Source organism: Mastigoproctus giganteus, chromosome 14, assembly GCF_048544385.1.
Source record: "Mastigoproctus giganteus isolate SK-2022 chromosome 14, ASM4854438v1, whole genome shotgun sequence".
NCBI classification, from domain to species: Eukaryota; Metazoa; Arthropoda; class Arachnida; order Uropygi; family Thelyphonidae; genus Mastigoproctus; species Mastigoproctus giganteus.
In genome coordinates, this window is record NC_143588.1 from 15,840,251 (window position 1) to 15,857,954 (window position 17,704).

Sequence of the window (17,704 nt, forward strand, 5' to 3'; positions counted from 1 at the left end):
ACAACAAATATATCACAGCAGAAATGCATCCATACCTATGTGCAGCAATATTCTTTCCAATTGATATTTATATTTAAGAAACAAAAACAGTATTATTCACACTTTATTTTTAACTGAAAATTATACATCCACATCATAAATATACATTATTTTCACACAAACACATATCACAAGTTCATATAATCTTCGTTTCACTATTAAACTACATTGCTTTTTTCTTTTAAGTGTCACTTGTAAACTACTACTAAAATACATATACATATATATATTTATATGTATTTATATATAATTGTGTTCTCTATATAGATTTTTTGTCATTGATCTGGAAGTCAATTTCTTTTTCTCACTAATGCAGCTGTAAACAGCAGTCTAAAATGCAAATATATCGGCTGTGCTTTATTATAGTCTCACATTTTTGACTATACTAGGTAAGATCTTTCCTAAAATACTATTTTTTTTCTTTTTCAGGCTTTTTTTTTTTTTTTTTTTTTTTTTTTTTTGCTTTTGTAACCTAAAATTTAAAGATGTGTTATGTGTGTTACCTGTGCTTTGGAAACATTTTTGAGGACTACTGTGGCTACAAGGAAGAAATGCCACTACACTCTCTGGACTGTTTTGCTACATTATATACCCTGCTGTTTGACATTTTCTAGTGCTCAAACACATAAAGTCACTTCACCTATGCATTATCATGTTCTTCTTGTTTCACTCTACCAAATTAGAATTTGTACCCAGTCTTTGCCATTCTCATATTTTATGCTGTTCAAATAAGTACTTCGGCAGTATTAACAGATCCTTTTATATGGTCCAGTAATATGCACACACTGATAAACATTTCCTGAGATTCAACAGAAATGGCTGTATATTACAAAAGTTTGTGATAAATGTAGTTATTACCAAGTAATGTTCTCTAAAATTTTAGACTGTGCACAGCAGTTTGAAACATGACAAACATGACATTACTAAGTAACAAAGATATAAACCATTTTAAATACTACCGGGAAGGGATGGAAAAAAAGATGAAACCTGAGATCTAAACAAATAATCGTGAAGATTTTATCAATGATTTTAACGATTCTCCCACCTTTCCACTGTACTATCCTGTACAATACATATTTTAACTGCTTTAAGCGATATGCAATTATTTGCTTTCTTCTCACCTTTAATGCACAATAAAGAATATACATGTGTATTATATATATATATGTATTTTTTTTTTAAAAAGCATGAATTATGCTATATGAGCTGTTAACTCATTATCCCCCCCTCAAAGGAATATAAATTTTATAATTAACATTGGATTTGTTATTAAAACATTCACTTTATAGGAAATTATACATTCTGCACTTTTTCATAAAAGTTAAAATCCAAATGGACAACTTTAAAGTGGCAAAACATTTGTAAGCGGCTTCAAAAATGCCTTCCATATTCATACATCCTATCTGTCAAGCTTCTTATCCTTTGCATCTTATGTAAGCACCATACTATCCTAGGTGAAAAACCTATGTCAAGTGAAACTCACCCTTGATGGCTGAACACATGAAATGAGCCCCAAAACATCTCATCAGAAAATAATGGGATGTTGCTTGAGAGCAAGATGATGGACTAGGCCTCTTATAACATTAGTAATAAGTCTCTCTTTCAACCCACCCTCCTGGATTGCGCCTCAAAATAAAGCGCCTGATTTCATCATAGACAAAAATAAGTAGTGAAAATGGAAGTGCTGGTAACCACCAGTTGATTCTGTAAATGTAATAAACAAGATAAGAAATCCAGAACTATTTGTAAAGCATAATACAGTAACAGATTTTATATTATTACCTATAAATAAACTGTGTTAACTAATTTCTAAATACTGGATATTGGTATTCAATTGAACATGCATTTGCTTGTGTACTCAACTGGTAGATAGATATCTTTCTCTCCCTAGAAATTTGACCCTTCTTACATGCCTCCATGTGAAAGGTTCTTAAAAATTACTAAGGAATATTTAGAGCTATTAAGTCTTCAAATATTGTTTCTGAACCCATTTGTGTAAGAGATTTAATAATTCAAATTGATATTTCAAGAAAGAATCACATTAAAACTATATGTAGTGAAATTGTCTCAATTGATAAATACCAAGTTTAAGCCTAATAAACAATACGTATAAACTGAAACTATCAAATTTAATTATTTTATTTATGCATATCAATATTGTTTATGATGCATTTAATTCAATTTGAAAATCAGTAAAACTATTATTGGGCCTAGTAATATTCCAAAAGTATATTTTTGTGAGAATTTTGAAGTTTACTACTTATTTCATTCAAGAATAGACTACAAAAGGTTGTGAACAGGGGAGGACAGGATTACTTTCTTCACTGGTGAACCTTTGTGGTGCTGTCTTTAGAGTAAAGGTTTATTTGTGATTTAAAATGATAAACTGATGTTGTGGAACCTGTTACAGTTTAGAAATGTGCCTTTTTCCACTGTTGAAGATCAAGCACAGATGATTTTCGTTGTGCATTTGCAATGTGCAATATTGAACAACTGTTTATGAAACATTTTTTATAATCTCAACATGGGCACTCATTAATGAGGGTTATTCAGTTTTCATTTTGGATTAGCTCATTAATATTCTCAAAGGGTTATTGCCTGCATATTGATAACCACAAAAAAAAAAAAAACAACAAAAAACAAACAAACATTTTTTTAAGTGAATGTGAGATTCCGTTACCTTAACAGTGAGCTCTTTAAGAACAAAAAAACTCACCCAGTAAATTACATGTATACTTAACTGGATGTTTTTATTTGGTAAATTCTGATTACTGTGCAATTTTCTATTAAAAATTATAGCATATATTTTAAACAGTACATCACTGTACTTAAAATTAGTATTGTACTAAATATATTAAAATAATTTTAGGTATTAGCATTTGTATTTGGGTAGTCATAAATACAGAACTTCTAAAGAATTAGTTTTGGTTTTAAAAGTAGGTGACTAATTTGTGAACTATAATTTTTTTGTTTTATTCGGTATACTGCAATATTTATCATTGTAATTTCAGTTCAATTTTTAAGTGGGATATTTTAACATGACTTGTTTTAACCATGAGAAATTATGGCATTTTTACTTGTACTCAATGTTACATGTATACAGAGTATTTGATGATATGAAATTAAAAATCTGTGTCCTGTTAGACAACACTGAATCTCAAATGAAATGAGATGATGCCCCAGAGCAAAATAAAACTGGACGCTCAAGAGAGGGAAAGATTTAAGTGTCTAATTCTATGTTGGTCAATGCTCTCTTGAGTGCAATCCCAGGACTAGATCATTCATTGTGGAATGCTTGGTTCTGGGTCATAATCTTAAAAATGGGAGTATATAGACAGATGAAATGGTTAGGTTAGGCTGGAACTAGAGTGTATTATTCATTTGGGAACTAATGACTTGAAGCATAACAAATTGGTAAATTGGTAACCTTGATCATGAAATATGAGGCAAAATGTATTTATGTCTGCCATGATAGGAAAGATTATATGAATGTCTTTTATATTAACCCTATACTAACTGTACAAAGTCCATGGGGATGTATCAAGTTACAGACTGCACTGATAAGGGATGATTATGGTTGTATAAAATACATAAAATAATTCAGACAACACTTCTTTGTAACTTATCACCTCAATATTTTCTGCATTTAAATGGGAAAAGAATAAAATAAAAAAATAATAAAAATACATTATCTAGTAAGAAGTGCACTTTGTGTCAACTGAAAATACAGTGCTAGGAACAGAGGCATAGCTAGGTTTTCGGTGCCCTTGGCAAATTTGTGACTATGCACCTCTTTTTGATAATTGGTAAAATCAGAATAAATAATAAGTACAGTTGGACCTCTGTTTAATAAACTTCTTTATAGCGAATTTTTCTATTTAGAGATAAATGTTTTCTTTTTACCAAATTTTTTTAGAATTCGCTAAATAGAATTTTATTCTTTACCAAATTTTTTTTTCTTCGTTCGTAGAATGAAAAAAATTTTCCATATAACGACTGCATTACCAGACTTAACTGGGTACACATCATTCGCACCCATGGCCTTCAAAAGCAAGCAATAGTGCTGTTGTTACACCCGAATTAAGAGATAAAGAGATTACCATCTGCAACTCAGTGGGACCCGTAAAACCTGTCCCACATACAGAGAAGTCAAGCTGGTCAACTACTTTCTGTGTATCCATAGCCAGTGAGCAGACCAAGGTGTGCTAAACATTCATACAATAGGCTCTGGTCAAGCTTCTATTGTAAGCACCCTGTTAGAGATTTAGAAGAGAGTGGTTTTCATTTATCCCTAAAAGCGGTCATCTGTTGTTTCATGGAAGTGAATCTTCCACACATTGCCTTATATTTCCCCTGTTTACATGGTCATAGTAGTGAATAGTTGAATATCCCAGTACTCAGACATTGGATAGTTTCAAAAAAAAGAATGAAATTAAGAACTAGTGACAATATTGGTGACAAGATGAAGAAAATGAGGGCAACAAAGATATTAAACTTAAACATGAAATGTTGGCAACTTTTGAAATTTTGTTGAGGCCTTCAGTGTGAAAAAAATTATCCTGAACATAAAAAAAAATACGAACATTTTTTAATGATGGATGTACAATAAAATCCAGTTGGATGTACAATAAAATCCAGAAAATCGTTTTGAATATTTTCGTTAGATTCTTTTAATTGCGTTAATTTGAATTTTAATTGTTTTGAATTGATTTTGAATTGTGTTAAATTGATTATTTAATTATTTATATTTTACTTTAATTATTTATATTTTACTTTAATGTACCGGTAAGTTGTCGATTTTTTCGTTTTTTCCGTTTTAATTTCTGGAGGGTATCATACGGAAGTGTTCCACGTACTATATTGAGGTAACTCCTCTTATTAATTTACTAATAAAATCCAGTGTACAACAAAAGATAGCCAAATATTTTGCAAAATAATTCCTAATTAGTGAATGTACGAATGAAAAAATTGTTTCTTAATATGCATGTATTAACAAATTAACTGTTTTCAAATGTTAGAAAATTTATTTATTCCACTTGCTTCTGATTGTACCATATTTTTGAATGTTGAATTATTTTTAATTGTTGAAAAGGTCATATTTCTTTATATCAAAATTTCTGTTTAATGAATTTTTGTAAGCGAACGTCAATTTCGTTATATAGAAGTCCGACTGAATTTTGATCATTGTTTTATTGAGTTGAAACGTAAACAATATCATTGGTTATATGTGTATACATATATAATGTAAAACAAATAAACTTCTCTTATTTAATAACAAAATAATACATAAGAAATACTTCTAGAGGAAAAAATACATAAAATCACAGATTCATATGGATAGGTACATAAAGTTATTATATAGGAACATAAAATTATTAACTTACATCAAAGCTTAATTTTTCTTGCTTTAATGTTAGCAAAATTTGTGATACTTTCATCGAAGTCTATTTTGCTAGCAAGTTCATGTTCAATCGAAAGGAGACAGATGTGATGTGCATTCTTGTCCTGATGTCGATCTCAAATAATTCTTAACAAGTTTTAACTTGCTAAAACTCCTTTCTTCAGTGCCTACTGTTGTTGGCACTGTAAGGAATATTTTAAGAGCCCTTTCAATATTTGGATAAGTTTCTTGCAACTCCCATTTAGCCAATACATTCAAAATATCTAAGTGATATATTGTACCAGGAATTTTGTTTCCTAATATTTCAATTATTTGGTGTTTAAAGCATTTAATTTCAATTTTAAATTGGTCTTGGTTAATTTCAGGATATTTTTCTGACAATAAAATATCTTTAGTTTCTAAATCCTCACTTGTCACTGAATGGAATGCTTCACCAGTCAAAAAATGAGTCTTCTGCCATCTTTTTTAGAGATTCAAATCTTTCATTTAACTGCATTATAATGGAATCAATTATTGAAAAAAAAGAAATTTTTATTCCATCGAAGTTCGACGATTCATCTTCAGCATACACAACTGACATTTTCTTTTGTTTTGCCTCCTTCCTCTTTTCAACTCTTACTATTTTCATTTTTTGCAAGTTTCCTCGATTTCAGTAAAAACATTATAAATTTCGTTATTTCTTAGATCTTTAAAATAATCTACAAGTCCTTTAATTAATACGGATGATCGATAAATATCCTGATCTTTTTTTTTTTCAGTGATATGTTGACTCTATTTATCCTTTCCAGTATCAAATTCCACAGGCTTAAAAACACAATAAACTTGTAACTACTCATTTGACGGGCAAAAGATAACACGTCACCAAGTAAATAATCATCTTTCATTTGGTCTAATATTAAAATAATTTCTTTGAGTTGTCCATATACAGCACGTATGGCATTTACTTTTGAACACCATCTTGTATCGGTATGTCTCTTCAGGCTGATTTTTATGACCGATGATAGTTTTTCCCATCTGCTAGTGGATGAAGAGAAGAAATTGTACAATGACGGTATAGTTCCGAAAAATGTGACAACATCTGCATTAATGCTAGCTGCATGTACACCTATCAAATTAAGATTATGTACACAACATGCAATATACCGAGCAAGGGAATTCTCCTTTTGAAATATAGCTTGGACACCTTTGTACTTTCCCGACACATTGGCACCATTATCGTAGCCTTGCCCACGTACATTTTCAGTTAATAGGCTGTCTTGAATTAGTTTCTCCTTAATTTCTGATGCAATTCCCTCTCCCGTTTTTTCTGTTGTGTTTATAAAAGCAATGAACATTTCTTCAATTGTATATTTATTGTCTGAAAATTTTACATACCTAATAATTTCCATTAATTGGTTTCTGTGTGATACATCTGGAGTGCTATCAAATATTATACTATACTATTTAGCCATTTTGATTTCTTTTATTTCACTTCGTACTTTTGCTGCTAACAAATTAATAAATTCATTCTGAATTTCTGGAGATATATAATTAGTGTGGTGTTTAATATGCGATTGCAGAGCATTTTTTAAACCAATGTCAAATTGGCTGACAAATTTTATCAAGTTTAAAATACGCCACAATTTGTTTCTTCAGTATTGATATTACTAGCATGTCCACGAAATGCCAAATTATTTTCAGCACAGAACAATACACATTTCAATACTATTTTAAATATATGATGCCATTTCGAAATTTTGCTTCTTAGTGCTGCTTGTGCAGCATCGTCAACTAGTCCACCTTCTTGAAGATCCTTTTCTAATAATTTCCATTTTGTGAAATTGTTTATGTGTTGTAATGAATTCTCATGAAAAATAACCTTTGAATTTAGATGTTTCCAATTCTTAAATCCATCTGAGCTACAAAATGGAACGTTATTTGTGCCAGATACAAATAAGAGGCATGGAAAACAATATACTGCATCTTTGTTTTTGCAATAAAATAACCATTTCCTCTATTTTTTTTTTTTTTTTTTTTCAATACCTTCATTTTTGTATTTCCACGAATTATTGAAACATCGGCCATTAGTGACAGGATACATATTTAACACTATACGTTCGGGACCGTGTTGCACCATAAGAGATCTGTTTTTGTGGGTATTAAAGTTCCATGTGGTTGGATCATTAAAATTCAGACTTACATGTTCAATGTTAATATTATTGCTGCCATCATTTTCTTCTACCAACTGTTGTTGGTTATTGTCCACACTTTATAATTCTTTTAAAGTAACTTAAATTATTTGAGCTTTTTCTTGGACTTTCATTTTAGTGGCATCATCATTTGTTTCATCTTCATTCAAATCATGTTTGTTTTCTTTGTCACTTTCAGGTTTGCAGTGGCTTATTGTAAGCCAGTTTTGTAAATTAGCAGAATGTTTTTTTCTAATTTCCTCTTTATGCAGTCTTTCTACGCGGTACTGATGTCCACTTTTTTTCTTTGGTGGCATGTCTATAATTAATTTGGTCTTTATTGTTTTATTTAAATTACAAATCACAATATTCACGATTACCTGTTTATACAGCAATCACAACACCACTATAACTTAATCAGTTTGTACACAATGTGTGAATTGCAAACTACTATGCATTCGAGCATGCGCTGATGAAGCAATCGCCTGATTGGTCCCTTCAAAGTTACATTCTGGCCAGCAAATAGATCTATGACGCTATGCAGTATGTAAGGCTGCATGCAAACTTGGATCACTGTGTGAAAATTACTTTCCACTCCGCCCTGTGCTGTCATCTTGATTCGACATCATTGAGGGGCACCATTTCGCCAGCTAGTCACGGGTGTCAAAATAGCTTGCACTGTACTGATGTGGCCTCTCAGTGGCGCCCTTCTCCTGTTGGCACCCTTGGCACCTGCCCCAATGCCAAGGCATTCCTATGCCACTGGCTAGGAAATAGCATTAGCATTAGTAGAGGCATTTGATGCAAGAAAGCAAGCTTATGCAGCATCAGCCAAAAAAAAATCCACTTCCACTTCACCCCTCTGTTCGTTCAAAATACCTGTCCAGCTGAGCCTTAAACTTATTTAGGCTATCAACCTCCACCACAAGGGATGGAAGTCTGTTCCACCGACCAACCACCCGCTGGCTAAAGGCAAATTTCCGCACGTCTATCCTACATCTGTCTTTCCTCAATTTGAATTTCTGCCCTCTCAGGTGATTTTTCTGAGCTAGAGGAAGAATCCCATCAGCATTGAGCATGCTTAAACCATTCAAGGCTTTATACACCTCTATCAGATCACCTCGCTGGTGCCTAGTCTCCAGACACTGTAATTTGCAAAACTTAAGCCTTTCTTCATAAGAGCACCCCTTTGTTCCATTCACTAATCTTGTTGCCCTTCTCTGTACTCGTTCCAGCAGCTCTACATCCTTCTTGAAATGAGGCCTCCAGACCTGTATACAGTACTCTAAGTGTGGCCTGACCATCGCCTTATACAATGGAATAATCACCTCCTTATCCCTGCTGGAAAAATTCCTGTATATCATTGAGAATACTCCATGAGCTACTCTTGCAGCCCGTCTGCACTGCTCAGAGAACTTCATATCTGCCTGCACAACCACCCCCAAGTCCCTTTCATTCTCTACCACTGTCAGTGTAGTACCACAGAGTTGATACGTTGCTCCGGGGTTGCTGTTTCCCATGTGTAGTACTTTACATTTGTCAATGTTAAACTTCATTTGCCACCTCTCAGCCCATCTGCTCAACCTTTCCAGATCCTGTTGCAGCAGCATAGTGTCAGTAGTGTCCTTGACAACCCTGCCAACCTTTGTATCGTCTGCAAACTTGGACATTAAGCCCGATATAACATCATCAATATCATTTATAAATACAGAAAACAATAATGGACCCAACACTGAGCCCTGAGGGACTCCACTAATAACATCAGTCCACGATGAGCAGTGTCCATTGATTACCACTCTCTGTCTTCTCCCCCTCAACCACCCCTTTATCCATAGCAGCAATTTGCCTCCAATGTCACACTGCACCAATTTGTGTAGCAGTCTTCCATGTGCAACAGTATCAAAAGCCTTTCTAAGGCTTTTGATACAGATATGAACAAATATGTAATATCAAAGTTATTCCCTGCATCCAGTTCTTTTGTGACTGCATCATAGTATCCAATCAAGTTGGTCAGGCAAGACATCCCCTTAACAAAACCATGCTGTGTCTGAGCTATAACTGAATTCTTGTCTAAATGATCCTGCAGTGCTTCTTTAACCAGCGCCTCCATTAATTTTCCTGGAACAGAAGTTAAGCTCACAGGTCTATAATTACTTGTGTCAGCCTTTGATCCTCCTTTGTGAATTGGGGTCACATTTGCACATTTCCAGTCTATGGGTACCTCCCCTGAGTCCAAGGAAGCTCTCATAATTATGGCTAAGGGTTTGCTTACTTCCTTTGCTGCCTCCTTTAATATAACTGGATAGATCCCATCCACCCCGGGTGCCTTTCTTGTGTTTATCTTCAACAGTTTCTCCTCCACTTTACTCCCAGTTATTTCAAGATTCTGTAGCTTACTGCTAGAGTTGAATACACCTCTGGCATTCCCCTCGCTGAATAACTCTTCATGTGTGAATGTCGATGCAAAATATTCATTTAGTTTGTTAGCTACCTGAGCAGGATCATCAACACTTGACCCATCAATATCAAGTGGACCAATCTGATTCATCCCCTTCCTTCTAGAGTTTACATAAGTAAAGAATTCTTTGCTGTTTTTCTTTGCATCCCTTGCCAAGGATTTCTCGTAATCTGCCTTCGCCTGCCTAACCTCCTTTGTAACTTGGTTGCATATCAACTTGTATCTATCATAGGCTTCTGTGTCATGTGTTAATTTGTATGTATCCCATGCATTTTTCTTCTCTGCCATATGCCTCATTAGTTCATCTGACATCCATTTTGGCCTAAACCTTGAACAATATTTCTTAGTTGGTATGTAAAGCCTAGTAGCTTCCAAGATAAGTTCTTTGAATGCTTCCCATTTTGAATTTGCTGTTGGTAACATCATCAGTTGGTCCCACTGTATAGAATTTAAATACTGTCTCAGTCCATCGTAGTCGCCTTTACGGAAGCAATAACCCTTCCCTTTACCCCTAATGGTAGTTACCTCTTTGAGTAAATCCCACTTCAGCACACTGTGATCACTGCCACCTAGTGGTTCATTTATCTGCAGATTCTTAATGCATGAAGAATCACTGCTGATAATCAAATCAAGAGTATTACTCCCTCTAGTTGCTTCCCGAACATGCTGATGTAGAAAACAATCATCCAATAAATCCACAAAAGTCCTGCTAGTGCGTGAGTAACCAGCCCCCAAACTCCGGTCAATATCTGGGAAATTAAAATCTCCCATTATAAGACACTCTGATTAACTAGCCCACTCTATTTCCCTGTACAGTTCCTTATTATACTCATCAGAGTCATTAGGCCTATAGCACACTCCTACTCTCAATTTTGATCTCCCAATGTTTATGTCACACCAAACTGACTCCACACTGCACTGTCCAGCGATGTCGACTGGCTTCACTTCCTTGGTTTTTATGTGTTTCTTAACTAATAGCATAACCCCTCCTCCCTTCCTATCCTGTCTATCCTTTCTGTAGACGTTGTACTCCCCAAATTGCAGTTCTGCATCCCTTATATCTGTGTGACACCACGTCTCTGATATCCCAACAATATCTGCCTTTGATGTTTTGAGCAATACCTCAAATTCATCAAATTTATTTACTAAACTCCTAGCATTGGTGTACACGCAAGTATACCTGCACCTGTTTCTATTCTTAGCTACCCTAACACAACCCATGTGTTTACTTGTACTGCAATGGCTCTCAGCAGTCTCTGAAATACCATGCATCTTGTTTTTCAGGCTTCTGCTCATTCTAATAGAAGCAGTGCAAGAATCTCTTTCACCTCTGCCAGTGGCTACTGTCAATATATTGGTCTTTGTCTCCCCCCAAGCTAGCAGTTTTCCGACCCACCTAACACTGCCTCGATAGCATCAGCAAATATTCTTTGGTTTAGGATAGGAAAGAAAATTAGAGGAATAAAAATGTTTGCTGTAAAACAGCAGTATTGAGATTGCTAAGGTGTCTTCTTTGCACACTGCATGTGCAAAGAAGAAACTGATAAGAAAGGCTCTGCTACACTGAGAGAAAATTAATACTTGTTAAGTTCCACGAGTTGGAAATATCATAAGCACACATTTAGAATGTTCAGCTCTTCATTTGGATGAACTTGTTTGACAATAAACTGCAATACTGAAGTCTTTCATCCTTCTCTGATATTGATCTTCTCTGCACCCATTCTAACAGTTACATAGCCTTCTTAAAATGACTCCCACACCCGTATAGAGTACTCAAGATGTGGCCTAACCACTGCTTTATACAATAAGATAATCACTTCCTTGTTCCTGCATATAATTGCTATACATACCAACCAAGAAATATTGTTCAAGGTTCAGGCCTAAATGGTTGTCAGATGAACTAATGAGACATATGGTAGAGAAGAAAAATGCATGGGATACATACAAATTAATGGGTGACATGGAAGCCTATGATTGATATAAGTTGGTCTGTAACCAAGTCACAAAGGAGATTAGGCAGGCAAAGGCAGATTATGAGAACTCCTTGGCAAAGGATGCAAAGAAAAACAGAAAAGAGTTCTTTACCTATTTAAACTCAAGAAGGAAAGGGATGAATCAGATTGGTCCACTGGATGTTGATGGTTCAACAGTTGAGGATCCTGCTCAGGTAGCTAACAAACTAAATCAATATTTTGCATCTACATTCACACATGAGGAGTTATTCAGGAAGGGGAATGCCATAGATGAAGTAAACACTGGCAGTGAGCTAGATGATCTTGTAATAATTGAAATTAAAGTGGAGGAGAAATTGTTGAATATAAATACAAGAAAGGCACCCGGGGTGGATGGGATCTATCCAGTTATATTAAAGGAGGCAGCAAAGGAAGTAAGCAATCCGTTAGCCATAATTATGAGAGCTTCCTTGGACTCAGGGGAGGTACCCACAGACTGGAGATGTGCAAATGTAACCCCAATTCACAAAGGAGGATCAAAGGCTGACACAAGTAATTATAGATCTGTTAGTTTAACTTCGGTTCCAGGAAAATTAATGGAGGCACTGGTTAAAGAAGCACTGCAGGATCATCTGGACAAGAATTCAGTTATAGCTCAGACACAGCATGATTTTGTTAAGGGCAGGTCTTGTCTGACCAATTTGATTGGATACTATGATGTAGTCACAAAAGAACTGGATGCAGGGAATAACTTTGATATTACATATTTGTTCATATCTCTATCAAAAGCCTTAGAAAGGCTTTTGATACTGTTGCGCATGGAAGACTGCTCCACAAATTGGAGCAGTGTGGCATTGGAGGCAAATTGCTGCTATGGATAAAGGGATGGTTGAGTGGCAGAAGACAGAGTGGTAATCAATGGACACTGCTCAACGTGGACTAATGTTATTAGTGGAGTTCCTCAGGGTTCAGTGTTGGGTCCATTGTTGTTTTCTGTATTTATAAATGATATAGATGATGGTATATCAAGCTTAATGTCCAAGTTTGCAGACGATACAAAGGTTGGCAGGGTTGTTAAGGACACTACTGATGCTATGCTGCTGCAACAGGATCTGGAAAGGTTTAGCAGATGGGCTGAGAGGTGGCAAATTAAGTTTAACATTGACAAATGTAAAGTACTACATATGGGAAACAGTAACCCCAGATCAACGTATCAACTCTGTGGTACTACGCTGACAGTGGTAGAGAATGAAAAAGACCTGGAGGTAATTGTGCAGGTAGATATGAAGTTCTCTGAGCAGTGCAGACAAGCTGCAAGAGTAGCTCACGGTGTCTTGTCAATGATATACAGGAATTTTTCTAGCAGGGATAGGGATGTGATTATTCCCTTGTATAAGGCAATGGTCAGGCCGCACCTTGAGTACTGTATACAGGTCTGGAGACCTCATTTCAAGAAGGATGTAGAGCTGCTGGAATGAGTACAGAGAAGGGCAACAAGATTAGTGAATGGAACAAAGGGTTGCTCTTTCTTACGAAGAAAGGCTTAAGTTTTGCAAATTACAGAGTCTGGAGACTAGGCATCAGCGAGGTGATCTTATAGAGGAGTATAAGGCTTTGAATGGCTTGAGCATGCTCAATGCCAATGGGATTCTTCCTCTTGCTCAGAATAATCACCTGAGAGGGCATAAATTCAAATTGAGGAAGGACGGATGTCGGACAGATGTGCGGAAATTTGCCTTTAGCCAGCGGGCAGTTGGTTTGTTGAATAGACTTCTATCACTTGTTGTTGAAGTTGATAGCCTAAACAAATTTAAGGCTCAGCTGGACAGGTATTTCGAACGAACGGAGGGGTGAAATGGGAGTAGTGGTTGTGCTTTTTTTTTTTTTTTTTTTTGGCTGATGCTGAATAAGCTTGTTTCTTGCATCATATGCCTCTACTAATGCTAATGCTAATGCTAATTGACAAAACCCACAAGTTGTCCTAGCAGCCTATCTCCACTGCTCAGAGAACTTCATGTTAGACTACAATTTCCCTTAGGACTTTTTCATTCTCTACCACCTTAAGTGTGGTGTCACCCAACTAGTATGTTATTCAAGGTCTTGTTGCAGTAGTATACCCTGATTCCTATCATTAACCACCTTGAAAACTTTGGCAATAAGCTTGATATGCCTTCATCAATACCATTAATAAATATTGAAAACACTAAGGGGCCCAATACTGAATGCTGAGGGATGTCATTAATAATATTAAGTGCAGAAAGAACAGTGCCTGTTTATAACCACCCCTTTATTTATAGTAGTAACTTACCCCTAATGCCACACTGCTCCAATATGTACAGAAATATTTCATTATTTGTAAAAGAATAAGAGAAGTTTACCTAAATACGATACACAGGACATTTCCGTATGATACTCTCCAGAAATTAAAATGAAAACAATTAAAAAATCGAAAATCTTACATTACAGTAAGAATTAGTAAAATAATAAGAGGAGTATACCTCATTGTAGTGCGTAGAACACTTCCCTATGATACCCTCCAGAAATTAAAATGGAAAAAACGAAAAAAATCGACAACTTACCGGTACATTAGAGTAAAATATAAATAATTAAATAATCAATTTAACACAATTCAAATCAATTTAAAACAATTAAAAATCAAATTGATGCAATTAAAAGAATCTAACGAAAATATTCAAAACGATTTTCCTTCCTGAAGCTGACAACGCTTTTCGACCATATGTAGTGATCACAGGAATGAAAATTACCGAATCATGTTAAACCTGATACTTAAATAGAGATTATTTGTCTTCGCGCATGCGCGTAAAGGTCTATGCATCAGAGATCAAATATGGCTGCCGAACATTAACAGAATTCTCGTGTAATTTAATTTCAACGGTTTCTGCAATTAATAGTCGCGTATAATTACGTTGAATGTTAAGTATTTTGGCTTCGTTAAATAAAAAAGTATGTTTTTCGTTAATGGCATGAAAGGCTAATTCTGACGCTGCTGAACGAGAAGCACGAACTGAGGCTTCATGTTGATTTACACGAATATTAAGAGAAAATCGGATTGAACCCTGATAAGATGAGTCGCAATCACCGCAAGAAATGTTGTATACCAGATCATTAATTTGTGTTGCGAACGCTGAAAGAACTGAGCGATTGTTCAGTATAGTGGGTAACTTCCGTATTGGCCTAGCTACAATTTTAAATTCGGTATCTTTAAAGAATCTGTTAAGCTGTTTGCCACTGTTCAACATATGGTACAGAAATAAAGTATTTTTTGATATTACTATTGTTGATTGGTGTAGTATTTTGTATCCTATCCTTAGCTTGTACCCTAATTCGGTTTATTGTGGTAATGGAATAACCCCTGTTTAAGAATCTGCTAGTTAATATTTGTATTTCTGAGTCTAAAGCAGATTCTGTCGTTGAATATTTATAGGCATTAAGAAATTGATTAAAGATAATCGATCTTTTGTAGGTGAACGGGTGATAGCTATTATAATGTAGAAGCATACCGGTGTTTGTAGGTTTTCGATAGATGCTAAATTGTATTTTATTCGAGTCCCGGGTAAGCGTGAAATTTAGAAAGTTTAATGACTTAGTATCCGTATCCTCCCTTTCCAATGTAAATTTGAGTCTAGAATGAATATTATTAAACGAATGTAAAATGTCTTGGATAGTATTACTATCGGTAATAACTAGAACATCATCTAAATACCTCCCATAGTATGTGACACGGGTTCGAAAAGGTGTCAAATGTATCTGCTCAATCGTTGAGAGATAGATCTCTGACATTAAGCCACTCAGGCTCAAACCCATTGGTAATCCAAAAATTTGTTTGTATACCTTGTCTCGAAAGGTGATGTAGTTAGCCTCAACTAACAGTTTAATTAAGTGAAAAATTTCCTTAATAGGTAGCTTCGTATAATTAATCGGTGTCGAGTTTTTATTTAACATATCCCAAATAATATCTAATGTGTATTCAACGTTTACATTTGTATATAATGAGGTAACATCTAGTGAGAATAAATTGTCATTGTCGTCGAGCCTACAGTCTTTAAGCTAATTAAATAATGTATCGTAGTTCTTAATCCCAAATTGTATTACCTGTCTAAAGGGTTTTATAATGTTATATACATGTGTGACTAAGGATGAAAATGCCGAGTTCCTGTAGGAAACAATAGGTCGAATAGGAAATCCAATCTTGTGTAATTTTACCTGACCGAAAAGTGCAGGAATATTGTATGTTCTGGACTTCAATTCCTTTAACTGAACCATAGTAATGTAGTCGTTTTTTCGATACGTGGTTAACGTCTTATTGTATTGATTGACCAAATTGGTAAACAGTGGCAGGTCTACTTCACGATAAGTGGAGGTATCTGACACAACTGAATCTAACTTATTAATATAATCATGTTTATCTAGTATTACCACTGTATCTCCTTTATCTGCCCTCTGTATAATAATGTCCTTATTTCCCCGAAGTTCTCGTAAAGCTGAACTGTCATGTGTATTCAATTTAGGAAGTCGCGTTTCTTTTATGTTTTTCACTACTTGGTTAACTTGTTGAATAAATACATCTTTTTGTGGAACATTACGAAGTCCAAATTCAATATCAATTACGCATTGTTTTTTAGGCAGTTTTCGAGGTGGTAAATTATAATTTAGTCCTTTGGATAAAAGCAAAATCTAATCCTGTGATAGTGTACACGAAGAAAGATTTGTAACCTGTTGATATGTCGTTTCGTTGGATAATTGGTGAGGGGTGTTCGTGAACTAGCTGACATATTCTGTGGTAACACGTTGTGTGTCTGTGGGGGGGGATGTCACCCAACTCGTATGAACTTGGTCACAAGCCCGCAACAATGTGTTAGAATTCGCATGAACGTGTCTTGATCTATCCGATAATGTTTGCAACTTATTAACGTGTCTGTTTTTTATTTCTGAGGCCTGTGCTTCCCGTCGCAAATCTATGGAGGTCTTCAATACAGACCAATCGTTCGGATGTAGATAATTTTTTAATTTATCGCGAAGCTTCCTAACCTGAGAAAGGTATTTTTGTTTATTCGAATATCGAGATTTTAAGGCAAGCTTAACAATATTATGCGATGTCGCCAGTGTTAGTTGTTTTATGCCTGATATTTTTTGATTTAAATTCACCCCGGCAAACTTCAGAACGATGTTGTTTTGAAGGCAATATTTTAGAAAAGAAATATGGTAACTTTGGGCCGAGTACCTTAGTGTAGATTTAATGTAATTTTGTACCAAGCCATTCAAAAAATATCCCATAGTTATGTGTATTGATTGTTTACTGCTGGAGAGACAGGAAGTGAATGAAATAGTCAATAAGAGTTTAAAATTTAATTAGATAGTATGAATCAGAGCTGTACTACTCAATATGTTCTACGTTGATAGTAATATTAGTAAAATAATAAGAGGAGTATACCTCAATGTAGTGCGTAGAACACTTCTGTATGATACCCTCCAGAAATTAAAACGGAAAAAAAAAACAAAAAAACGAAAAAAAAAAAAAAACAACAACTTACCGGTACATTAGAGTAAAATATAAATAATTAAATAATCAATTTAACACAATTCAAATCAATTTAAAACAATTAAAAATCAAATTAGCGCAATCAAACAGCTTAACAGATTCTTTAAAGATATCGAATTTAAAATT

General features: G+C 34.8%; 1 protein-coding gene across 2 annotated transcripts in view; it reads right to left on the reverse strand.

The window, feature by feature from the left end:
* Positions 1–1,188: 1,188 nt before the first annotated feature.
* The window catches only part of LOC150074993 (sodium/potassium-transporting ATPase subunit alpha-like), a 632,142-nt gene continuing 615,626 nt past the window's right edge, over positions 1,189–17,704 (reverse strand). For both annotated transcript variants that reach the window (XM_090388637.1, XM_090388636.1), the window contains exon 21: positions 1,189–1,743. In XM_090388637.1, coding sequence (XP_090244763.1) covers positions 1,623–1,743 — 121 coding nt within the window. In that variant the 3' untranslated portion in view covers positions 1,189–1,622. The remainder of the gene's footprint in view (positions 1,744–17,704) is intronic.